Genomic DNA, 12,334 nt, shown 5'->3' with positions numbered 1-12,334 from the left:
GTTTTAGGGAAAAGTCTGTATGAAAAGGGCTTGCTTATATCTCTGTTTTTGCCAGTGGCAGAAAGAGAGGATAAGGATTACAATATTTAAGGTATAGCCTTAAAAAAACCTACCTGGCTATTGTTTTATAAAATCATAAATTTGTTGTTATGATTACAAGTGTTTGAGTTAAAAATACTTTTCACGTAAGGATGCAAGTCTTGAGTTTACGTCCCTCCATTTAACAGGTTGAACTAGAAGCCAGGGAGTGCTTTACAGACCCCCTTCCACTGCAGAGTGTTCAGGGAGAGCTGGAGTCCCACGAATCCCAGCTGCACAGGGCTCCTCCAGCAAAGCTGTTGGAACCTTGGAACAGAAAGGTAATCAGCAAAGACTGGCTGATGAGCCAAGGCTGCAGCAAAGAACCAGGTTGGTTTGGTGCTTTCTTTTTTTCCATGGTCAGTGGTGCTTTTTCTGTTTTGCCATTTTGGTTGGTTGATCAGTGTGTCAGTAATTCACACACAGAGATGCTGTATGTGGTTTTAAATTTTGATAAATCAAAATGTCTATTCATGTCTTTGCTGTGCTATAAGGAAAAATACTGCATGATTTTCCATACAACATACACAACAGGTTCTTCTTTACTCTGGGCTGAATTAAAGATTTGCATCCTCACCCACAGGGAAATTAGTGGTTCAAGAAGAGTGAGGGGATAGTAGCAGGACTAATGTCTGTCTGGAAATAAACAGACTTGGGTAAACTTGGGAATGGGACAAAGGGAAGTACAGTATAAGGGCCAAATCAACAGAGCAGTTCCTGTGGCATCAGTACAGGTGATAGGAGGAGAAAAGGCTTCCCAAAGAAAGGAGCCTGGCAACTGCAGTAACCTCCCCAAAGCCTAAACAAATGAGAAAGGAGAGGTGAGCTTTTCTCTCAATATAGCATATATTATTACACTGAAATTGCCATAGCAATAAAGCTACAGCTGTTTATTATAGCATGAAGAGCTAATCAAAACCAACCATCAGAGGCAGCTGAACCCTGACGAACACGGGTTTGGAACTGGATGATCTTTAAGGTCCCTTTCAACTCAAACCATTCTGTAATTCTATGAACACTCAGCCTCATAAAGTAGACTTGTTATTTTCCAGTGAATAATAGAGGGCTTAGGCAGAACATTACCATGGCAAGGTACCAAAACAAGAGCTGTATCTAGTTTTGGATGATTTCCTGTAAAATTTCTGATGTTGAAGGTGACTCAAAACACTGCACAACCAATTAACATTGTATGAGGGTAATTGGAAAGTTGAAAATACAAGAAATTTCTAATGAGTTTAAAAACTAGAGGTGATTTTAAAAACCAGAGCGGGTTATTTTTTCTGTTTCACACTCAAAGGATAATTTAACATTCTGAAAACTATTCTCTGGCAGAATCACAATTTTATAAAGTCTTGGACTGTAAAGTTTTATATAGTAGCTGGTGACATGGGTTTGGGTCAGTTTGAAATACCATCACCTTGTGAACCTATGTGCCTGTTCTTTTGTTTGTATGCTGGAATAAAGTGACTGCCTGACTTGGACCTGGTGAGAATTCTGTGAGAAATTTGGAATATTATTAGAGATTAGGAAGTTTTAGGAATTATTAGGAATTTTTTAGAGAATCTTCACCTGGGAAATTGATCAGAGAATTATCTATTTAGGTCCATGTGAGTTTGTATTCCACGTCATCATCATCTGCAACCTACATGAGACCAGAAACCCAGGTTGTTGTAGGAAAGACAAGCCATTTCTTCCTCTTCAGGACTTTCCTAAATCTGTTATTTATGATACAGGACCATTTTGCATTACGTTTGTTATACCTTTTTATTAATCTTGTCTTTAACATTGGCACTATTAAAAAAAATTAAAAATTGAAGTCTCTCTCCCTAGGAGCCCACACATTTACTGTAGATACAGACAAAATCAGGAACTTCTACAACCTCATAAAACATTCTCTTTGTTAACTGCATCACTGCTATGGACTAATACAGCAATAGATGTTAAATGAAACATTTCTAATGATGCAACATGAATTAAAACACATCATCTGCATCCCACTGTAATTTTAGTTGCGTTGCAGAAAAAATGAATGCAGTGGTGGCACAGGCACCAGAAAGTTATTAGGAGGCAGAGTTCTGCCACCTTTCTTAGGTACTTGTGGATGATACCTGAACCCCCTTGCAGCTGGAATAAACAGTAAATGTCCAAAAAGAACATAAGAATCAGTAAGGCCTCAATGTTTATATATAAACACAATTCCTGAAAACACATCAACCTGTGGAAATACTGGTCTGTCTACTGATTCTGTGTACTTTTAAATTATTTTTACCTGTTATTTTCATTTTCTCAGAAGTGTTTGTTGGAGAGGAAACATTCATTACCAGTGGTATTTCCTCCATTAGAAATAGAATCTATTATGTCTGTTCAGGTAAATCCCTTTCCTTCCTATTTCACTTCACAGCGTTTACTGTTCAGGGCTTATTGCATTTTGGCTGTTGCAGCACATCTGCCCCAGTATAGGAAACTATGAAGTAATTCCTTTTGTCATTTTGGGCAGTATGAGCAAAGGAAGGACCTTATGTTTGGTGTTGTTTTTTTTTTTTTTTTTTTTTAAATTGCAGAAGTAATGCAAGACTGCAAACTTTTCATCCCAACTTGCTCAGATTTTGGCATTGTCTGACCCATTTACAAAAATAATCACACCCTTCAGAACCACATCTCAATCCTTCCTCCCTGGCATATGGGACTTGAAGTCAAGCTTTTCTGCTGTCACTTTAGAAAAACAAGCAAAGGTTCTTCATATTGTCGCTCTTAACATGTTCCCGGTGTTTCAGGTGTGCTGCGTTTCCCTTCGGAGGCGCAGCAGGTGACCGAGTGGCTTTGCAGCGACATCTCCTGGCCTGATTCCCCTGAACAGTGTCAGAGATTCCTCTTCCAGGGGGAGAAGGTCTCATGTGCATTGAGTCGAATATTTCACACAGAGAGGAGATAGGATGCCATTAGAAAACCAAGTCATTAACTCTGTTTAATCAGATAAATGACACTGTAAACATGATTGTCAATTGTACAAAAGATAAGTTAGGGATTGTTTTCATATGCTAAAAAGAATATAGATATTTGCCATTTTTCCAAAGGCTGCAAAGTTTGGACAGTATGGTAAGATGGACATTCGAGGTTGCTGTTGCAAACATCTAATCACACGTATCTAGTGCACAAATATAACAAAGACATAAAACAATTTATCTCTGGCTAAAGTAAAAAAATAGAATATGGAAATACTTCCCCTCCTCGTGTTTAGCCACTCACCATCTAAACAGCTTCATACCTCTTGGGGTTTCAGTACTTGAGGCCACACAAACTAAAACTAGGGGGAGAGAATATAAAGTAGCAACACACAGGAGGTCCACAATCTATCAACCCTCAGTTTCAGAACTAGATTTTGTCAAAGATATTTGTGTGTCCTCTGGAGTAAAGAAGAGTTCTTTAGGGGGGAGAGTGGAAGTGTACTGACTTCCAGAGTCTGCATGGAAAACCAGTATAGGACCAAACCCCTAAAAAGGGAACAAGGGTAAGTCACACAGGAATCACAGTAAATGTTGGGGATTTGTCCTCAGTTAAAAGCTCCATTTCATGTCCTTGTTTGCTGTGAGATAATGACTCCTCTGTAGCAGAAGGGAGGAGAAACCATATTTCTTCCAGAGAACAGGGAGCTCTGAGGCTAAACTGATGGCCTCTTCCAAAGTGAAGAACACTGAATGTGCTTCCCCCTGAGGGAAGGGCTTTCCATGGCTTGCCCAGGTGAGCCAGTGGGAAGGGTGCTCTGGCAGGAACCAGGTGGTTTGAGCCTGCTGTCTGCAGGGAATGTCACTGTTCCAGTGACTGGCCTGAGTGACTGAGGCTGGTGACTCATTGCAGCTTGCAGTCACAAAAGCAAATTCCAGCCCTGGTGATAAGAGTGCCTTGGAATAATTAAAATTGCTGTCACACATGGTATTTTCATGTTCAATCTGTGTATCTTTATAAGCTGTATGTCCTTGCCAGGCACTTAGAAAGGCTTAGTTCTGGAGTAGCAATGGATTAACTCAAATTGCTGAGTCTAGGGTATATTTCTCAATATTCTGCAGGCAGTTCCATACTGTCCCAATGGATTCCATATGAATGTTCTGTATAAATTTTGTTCAACAGAAGCAGAAGTCAGCTATGTTTGGAAGCTGTGACCTTTCCATATAGTTTCTCAGTTGCCCACTGGAACACACATACAGTGCACTCTTGAGTCTCTGACAGCTTTCAGTGATAACCCTGGACTTCAGTGAAAAATTCAATTTACCTGTTAACTCTACTGGTATTCTTTTCAATGAATTGCACTTGAAAGTAATTGCACTAACCTGTAGCTGCACTTCTGAATGCCTTTCAGATACAACACTTCCCCAGGCTGCATTGGCAACTTATTTCCTTCAGCCCCAGCCTTACAGAGGTTTCAGGCTGTAGCTTCCTCTCAAACACTTTGTAACTAGAGGTTCCTTGATTATTAAAAACAGGTTGTGTCCTGGACTTAGCTCAACTTTTCTGGAAAGCAATCATCTGGAACTCAGCCTGGGATCCAGCTGTGTCACATGGATTTTCCCTGCTTTCTGAAACCATCTGTTCCACTGGTTGGGAAGTTTCTGGGTCCTGGGAGCAGGGACTGTCCAGGGTGTCACCGCTGCTGTTGCAGTGCAGAGGGGAGGCCATGTCAGAGGGCTGCTCTGAGGGTTTCCCTGGAGCAGGAGGCAGGGGCACGGACAGAGGGACATTCATCATGTAGAACACATTGCCCAGACGTCGGGACACCTTTAAAGACAAAGGCAGGATTGCAGCAATTACTTCTTGCTGTTAAAGCCATTAAACATCAAGCCTGACTCTGGTGCAGCAGCACCAGGGACATCCCAGGTATCCCAGAGGGTTATCAAATTCTTGTGAAAAAATCCTTTTCCATTTTCACTCTCTTATATTTTTCTAGGCCCAGGTTGTGGAAGGAGCTTGTCAATACCCAACCTAGGACTGTTGGGCCTGACAGCAGGATCCTCCTGCTTCCAAGGAGCTGCAGCATCCAGGGACAGAGGGGAGGCAAACTGCCAGCCACGAGTGGGGCAGGTGGTTGGAATGAGAGAAGAGTGAGAGAGTACAAGGGGTTAAAGAAAAGGAAAAGAACCAGCAACAACAGAAACACAGAGAGAGTTGATATTAGTGGATGAAATTAAGGGCAGAAAACTGCAAACAGAGAGGGACAGTCTGCTCCTGCAAAATGTATGGTTATATTCCTTACTCTCTCCTTCTGTGCTGTGGTAACATACAGGGAAGCAAAAAAAAACTTTGCTGGAGTAAATTCTTTTCTCCCAATATTGTGGCAGTTACCAGTGAAAAAAAGTGACTCACCATCTTGGCATACATTTAATGGTCATACCTGAGAGCGGATTTTTAATGCTGGTCCGAGTTTTAATCCCATTGTATCCAGGAGATGTTCCTCTGTTAGCAGTGGAAGGGTTTCTCCATCAATAGCATGGTCTTTAAATATCTGGTGAAATGATAAAACACATCATAGTGTGCTAAAATAGACTTTAGTTGTTATTTTTCATGCATAACCCTGAGGCATAAACAAAGTCATAAAAAGAAGAAATAATAATTTTAGTGTTTTATCTTTGTATTTATCTCCTAACTGCACAAAGAAAATTACTATTATACTTGTAACTTTGGGACAATCAACTACGCTCCCACATTTACATTTGCTTGCTCACATTTAAATCTAGATGGTCCTAAAAACCTGAAAATGTGGTGAATGTTAATAATGACCTGAGCATAATCTGAGCAGCCTGGGAGGCTGACAATGAAGTTGTGCACATCATCCACTGTCCACTTGCGAATGTCTTCGACAGAAGAAACATCTTCTCCATTCAGGATCAGTCCATGGGCTCCTTGAGGAGGAAACACAGAAGTTATCTTGGTAGAATTTTGCTGGCATATCAGGAGAAAATAAATGTTATCATGAGAATTTTTACATCTTTTCAGAACCTAATATATTAACAGCAGGGCGTAGTCACTTGCAGATAGAGGAGTCCTAGACACAAAATCACCAGGTAATGAGCAGAACCTGGTTCTGAAGGGGCTTTTTTTTGGTGGCTTCTTTTGTTTACTGCTGGCACTGTACCTACCAGTCACTACACATACAAATCATGCTGCAGGACTTCCTCTCATGAGTGCATTATCCAGTGCTTTTTCTTCTTTAGAGTCTACTGTTACTTTAATTTGACCAATATTTCAGTAGAACAGATCCAAGCCTTTGCTAGTCTGTACTGCCTACTGTGACTTAGGACATGTGGAAAAGTTGTGGGCTGAAGAGAGAGGCTAACTCACAACTTCATTTGGCCGGCAATTTTATTTTAATTGAAACTCCTTTTTAAAACAAGAACTGAATACAGATATTACTGTTTGCGGCGTTAGATTTCTACTTTTAGTTGCAATGACTCTACCATACCAAAAATTCACTTAAAACAGAGGGAAGAATTGATAGACCAAATCAATAAAACCATATTATATCAACGTGCCACTCTAATCTGGAGATCTGACAAACCTGCAGGTAGCAGTGGGTTGTTGGGCACTGGAAATCCATATGGTAATGCTGAGAATGGGATTGCAGAAGGGTACAGGTACTTGTCCTCAAAAGCAGCACAGGAGCTGTTGGCTTCCTTCTCATTTGTGTTGCTGCAGCTGGTGGTTTCAGTAGGAATTTCATGAGCAGCACAGTTTTTTCTCAAGCCTTGTTCAAACTCTTTGCAGTTCTTGGCAACTACAGCTGGCTCAGTCTGGGCTTTGCTCTGCTCATGTTTGTTTGGTGCCTCCACCTCTACTTCCTTCTTGTCTTCTTTCTCATCTTCCATTGCAGCTGAGGCGGAGTCTGTGGATTTGTCATCTGCCTGGTTCTTTGTGCCGTTGGCACTGCCCTCGGCAGTTTTGTGATTTCCAGCTCTTCTCCCTGGGCGACGCCCCCTCTCCCTCTGCAGGGTGGTGACTGGCGGGTACGGGCTGCTTGCCATCAGCATGCTGTTGCCATGGATCTCATCCAGGGTGGTTCGATGGACATACAGGTCGTTGGCAAGGTGCCCTTCAGGGAGCCTGTGCCTGCCACGGAAAGCAATGGGACTCGCTGGCATCCCGTGGTAAAGGAAAGGGGCTTCCAGGCCCAGGAGTCCTTTCCGATGGGCCTTCTCCATTTCCTTCTGCTGCAAAATAGCACTCATCTCCATTTCCATTCTAAGAGACACACAGAGCAGGAGCAGTTAGGGCAGCTCGGTTCCTTTCATCACCTTTTTTTTTTTATTCAGCAGCAGAATAAAACTCAGATAAATGAATAGGTAAGAGTACTGCTTGTCTTGTCTCTCCCCTACATTGTGAGAGGGTACAAGCTGCAGATGGAATGGCAAACCTGGCTGTATTTAGTGTACTGCCAGATACAGATAGTAAGCTAAAAGAAAGGGAAAACATATCTTCCATGTGATGGCTCTGGAAAATGCTTCAGACAAAAAAGTGTTATTTGCATATTGGCAATCCAGACATGAAGATTATATTCACATTTGGAAAACAGTCTCCAGAATCATAAGAGTTGAAGACTAAAGAAAATAATTTATTTATATTATCACTCAAAAATTTGTACTGAAAACTGCAGAATTCTAGTGATATTATAAATTATAAAGAATAAGAATGACATTTATGGATGCCATGGAACCTGTTATCCATGGAACCTGTGCATCTATTCATAGGAAGCTAATGCTAAGCCTCTTGAGTAACCCTCCACAGTGCCTGGCACCTGAGCATGGTTCTGAGAGTGTGAAAGGGTGAGATCCTGGTGGGAAGTGTTCAACTCATCTCCTTCCTTCTGGATGAGTGCTCCAGAGTCTGTGCCAGCTTCCTGCTCCTGTTATAGTGGATGGGAGGGCTTGCCAGTGGGATACAGAGAATACCAGTATTTTTATTGTATTTGTAATAGTAGTATTTGTTCCTGCTGTACAACTTTTGCTGGCATCAGATTTCTCTGAGCCAGGTCAGTGATCAAACAGAAAGGTAAAAATCCTAGAGGAGCTTTGAGGAACTTTCAGTGGGATTTCTGCATCTTTGGAAAATATTCTGTGAAGTAAAACACTTTAAAGTGCATCAAGATAGCTTTCTTAACACTGCAATGAGTAAAACAGGTCACAGACAAGTCTGTGAGAGTCTGATCTTCAGGAGAGTGGAAAATTGTCAGGAAAACAGTTTGGGCAAAAACTATCTATACAGATTTTTGGTATGAGGAGGTATGATGTGGCTGTGTGTGTATGAGATGGCCATGTTTGCTGCTTGTTATTTCACTTGTTTTTCTCAGGGTTTTTGCCATGTGGCAAGAGCTATAGGAAATGCATTGCTGATGTAAATCTTGTGCTTGGAGGAGTTCAGTAATCAAGCTTTGCTGACATAAGAGCTTAAAACATTTCCATCATAATTATTTTCCAGTGAAAGTACAGAACCTGGCTGTTCTTTGCTCTTACTCTCACTGTGTGAGGGGCACTAGCACTGAGTAGTGCAGCCCAGTGCAGGAGTGGCTGAGGTTAGAGCTCCCCTGTGGAATTGGTGTGGAATTGGAGGGAGGGCACTGCTGGTCTCTTAACCAGCTGAAATGGGTACAAATAACTGGACTTTCTACAGTCACTCTGCTATTCCAGCTCTTTGGTCAAACTAGGAAAGCTGCCCACCCTGCTAGGGTGGAGACAGCTGCTCGTCCCAAGGGCCCAGCTACAGGGCTGAAGTGTTGTGTGTGATATCACACAGCTGCAAAGCTGAGTGGCTGAGGTTAGAGCTCCTCTGTGGAATTGGTGTGGCCATGAGGGAGGGCACTGTTGGTCTCTTAACCAGCTGAAATGGGTACAAATAACTGGACTTTCTACAGTCACTCTGCTATTCCAGCTCTTTGGTCAAACTAGGAAAGCTGCCCACCCTGCTAGGGTGGAGACAGCTGCTCGTCCCAAGGGCCCAGCTACAGGGCTGAAGTGTTGTGTGTGATATCACACAGCTGCAAAGCTTGAATTTGTTTCTGAACTTTTGTAACTTCAGGGTGTTTGGATCTGCACTTCAAGGGCTGTGGCTGCAGCTTGTTCTTTTCTTTAACCAAGCTAAGGGGTTTGTTTATTTTTGTTACATCATTTTAGAATAAAAGCAAAATAGGGCAAGCAGAAAGTCAGTAGCTTCAGGTCTTAATTGATACTCAAGGGCCTTCTGCTTCTTTGGGTGACTTGAAAAACAATCTCAATCACTTTGCTGCCTTAATCCTGGCATTCATCTCTGAGCAAAGCTTGCTATTGATTACCTGGCAATATTTTGCTTTTGAACCAGTTCTTGTCTTCTGGCCACAGCTTCCATGGATTCTGGTTGCAGAAAGCTGTATCCTTAGAGGGAAGGGGAATAAAAACATCTTTAAAATTCACTGGTTTCCTCATGCAAATGCACAACCCCCAAAGCAATGCAGAGACACTTTAAAAAACTTTGAAAGTTTTCAACTGTGGGCTTCACCAGGAAGGTGATAGGATTTCAAGTCAAATCCTATTTGTTGTCATTGTTTTGGTGGCAATATGTAGCAAGAACATGAAGTTCATCACCAGGTGTTTTCAGGATCAGATCTGTAGTTAGGGATACCTGCCATTTACCATAAAGGGTGGTTTTATTTGGTGACATATGCCTTTGAATACATATAACTGCTCAGAAAATAATAGCCCTCAGTTGAGTAAAGCAAACCTGCTCCTTCAAAACTGCTTTCAGCCTGGAGGCTGTGTAATTTCAAATTACATTTCCTCTTGAGGTCCATGTTAAGGCAGGGAAAGGAGCTGAAATCAGAAATTTTTCTTGGTGTATTGACGTGACATTAAAAATGCATTCACTCATCTCAAAGAAAAAACTCTTGAGCTCATTTTGTATAAAGTAATATGTAAATTTTTGTGCACCATGACATGAGTGCCATAGTTGTGATGTCCAGCCTTCCCCTTGGAGCTGTGCCCTCTAATTTTGAGCCTTTATTAAAAAGGACTTGTATTTGCCCTACATTAATTAAGTGGCATGTGGTATTATCATTAAAGCATATGATCAGTATAAAGCAGCCAATACTCATATGAGAGCAAGAGAAAAATGTAGTGTAAAAGTGTTGATGAGGAGCTATTTTTTTAGCTATTGTATTTTGTTTGGGTGTGAAAATGCTTTGAAAATACAAAAAGAAAAGGGAAGAAGAAAAACATGCAAAAACTCTGAGAACTGTATTTAACAAAGGCTGGAATGGACTTGCTTAGACCTAAACTGGCACAGGCTGCCTCTTTTTAGTGAGACTGTTTCTCTAAATAAAACAAACTAAACTGTTATTGACACTACCTATAAACCTATGGCAAACTAGCAGGTGCAGCTGGCTTTCTGATGCACATGGTCCCACTTCTCAGGATGCAGAGGGTGCTTTCTTACCTGGGCCTGGGTAGACACGGTTGGACAGCAGGTTTGGCATGTTGGGGTGCTGTGGGACTGTGGGTCCCAGGTGGGATGCTATGTGCATTTGTCTGGGGTCAGCTGCAGCCATCATTTCATTTGAAGGTAGCAGATCTCTGAGAGGAAAAAAAACCAAACCATTCAGATATTCAGGTGATATCGTTTAGTTAAGAATAACCAAAGGTCTATACAGCCCCAGGGACAGCACACACAGAGCGGTTAACTGCAGTGCTGGGACAGAAATTGGTGCCCGGTACCTGTCCACCAGCCGCGGCTCAAACTGGGCGGGGATCGCCTGCATCCTCTGCTGGCCCGGCCCCATCAGCTGCGGGTTTACTGCCATCAGCTGGTTCCTCATCAGCATCTCCTGCCGCTGCCGCAGTTCTGCAAGGCACACACACTTCTGCTCTCACTGGGGTAAGTTAGGAAGTGATTCTGGCTGCGGTATAACCTTACCAGAAAAAAATGTTTTGTTTTGTTTCCTCTAGTGCAATTCACACCTTTTTTTTTTTTTAGTAGCAGCAACTGAAAACATGTTTTCACTGACACCTGAGCTACTTTGTTTAAATAATGTGGATTTATTCAATCAAACTGCGGTAAAAAGAAATAGGATGTGCTCAGTCAAGTGTATCAAAGGACAAATTGCAATGAATAATAATTTACATAATACTGTGAAACAGAAGATAGCTATGGATGTTAAGTTCTTTGCTTGAGAGGGTTTTAATTTCTAATATGGGTTCATTTTGAGAAAAATCATGCTAGGTGCTACCTGCATTGTCATGACAAAGCAGCTCCAGAAAAAAAGCCCCCAATGATGAGCCAGAACATCATAAAGTCCAGCTGTGGCTTTTGTTCTTGTGTGTCATTTACTTGTCTTCCAGATGCTCAGCATCTCTTAATCAAATACTGAATTCCAAGAGCTCTCTGTGTTAATTTTTAATTACCTTAAGTAAAATATTTCTGCAGTCACTCCTACAATAAATTTGAAATAGCCTTTTAAAGACATCAAACCTGCTGCTGGCTGTTTCTTGTAGGTTGTAGATGCCAGCAATGCTATAAGCACATGTGCAGTGGGGCTCCTTGCTGCTCACCTCCTGCTGCCATGCCGCCTGCCAGCCGGTACAGGTGCTTCTCCTCCAGTGATCCCTGCTCCCCCAGCATGGACATCTTCCTCATGTGCTCCCGGGGAGTCATGCTGCAGGGAGACAGCAACACCTCGCTGCTGCAAAGAGCTGGAGCAGCAGCACCAAAGAGAGGAATAAGACATTCAGCAATGAGAAACAGAGAAGGTTATGCAGGTTGTGTCCCAGCTAAGCAGGTCACAGCTGGACCCTTCCATGCCTGTGGGTTGTAGTGTTTTCCATGTAGAAACTTCCAGTTTTCAGGACAATGCAAATATTGCCCTTGCTTACACTGAGTTGTTGGATTCTACAATATGAGGAAAATCAGGGTGCTGGAAAATAACACCTGCTCAAAAGGAGGTAATTAAGCCCAAGCCTTTGCCATCATCCCCTGAGAGCAGTGATGTGCTCAGCTTAGGAAGGCAGGTGTCTTTGTTTTAATTTCAGAATTGTAATAGTTTGGAGCCCTGTCTACTACAAACTAAGTGAAGCAGATGGAAAGAAATGGTAGAAATTATCTGTTCCAAATGGCATCAGCCCCTTAAGGCTGCCAAAATGAAGTAAAAAAGGTAAAAGAACATGTTTTTTGGTGATGAAAATAGTGATAAAAACAGTAAGACTCAGATTAATTATATGTATATATTAATTATTAAATTAATATGTGTAAT

At 41.9% G+C, this 12,334-nt stretch overlaps 1 protein-coding gene across 1 annotated transcript; it reads right to left on the bottom strand.

Moving 5' to 3' along the window:
* Window positions 1-4,575: 4,575 nt before the first annotated feature.
* On the bottom strand, window positions 4,576-11,739 carry SAMD7 (sterile alpha motif domain containing 7). Its single transcript, XM_039713560.1, has 8 exons — window positions 11,637-11,739; window positions 10,803-10,929; window positions 10,525-10,661; window positions 9,389-9,467; window positions 6,626-7,305; window positions 5,848-5,969; window positions 5,462-5,572; window positions 4,576-4,848 (listed from the first exon to the last, which is right to left on the bottom strand). The coding sequence occupies exons 1-8, from the start codon at window positions 11,737-11,739 to the stop codon at window positions 4,576-4,578; spliced, it is 1,632 nt and encodes a 543-aa protein (XP_039569494.1).
* Window positions 11,740-12,334: the final 595 nt, after the last annotated feature.

Source organism: Passer montanus, unplaced genomic scaffold (genome assembly GCF_014805655.1).
Source record: "Passer montanus isolate IOZ18808 unplaced genomic scaffold, ASM1480565v1 scaffold29, whole genome shotgun sequence".
In the NCBI taxonomy this organism is placed as follows: domain Eukaryota; kingdom Metazoa; phylum Chordata; class Aves; order Passeriformes; family Passeridae; genus Passer; species Passer montanus.
This window is presented reverse-complemented; position numbering and strand designations above follow the sequence as displayed.

What these genes read in the sequence shown, in the direction of transcription:
- SAMD7 (XM_039713560.1), bottom strand. Translation starts at nt 11,739, where the DNA reads ATGACTCCCCGGGAGCACATGAGGAAGATGTCCATGCTGGGGGAGCAG. An exon ending in GAGCCGCGGCTGGTGGACAG is followed by an intron (nt 10,662 to 10,802) that starts GTACCGGGCACC and finishes TTTTCCTCTCAG; the next exon opens with AGATCTGCTACCTTCAAATG. An exon ending in CATTAAAAATCCGCTCTCAG is followed by an intron (nt 4,849 to 5,461) that starts GTATGACCATTA and finishes TTGTCTTTAAAG; the next exon opens with GTGTCCCGACGTCTGGGCAA.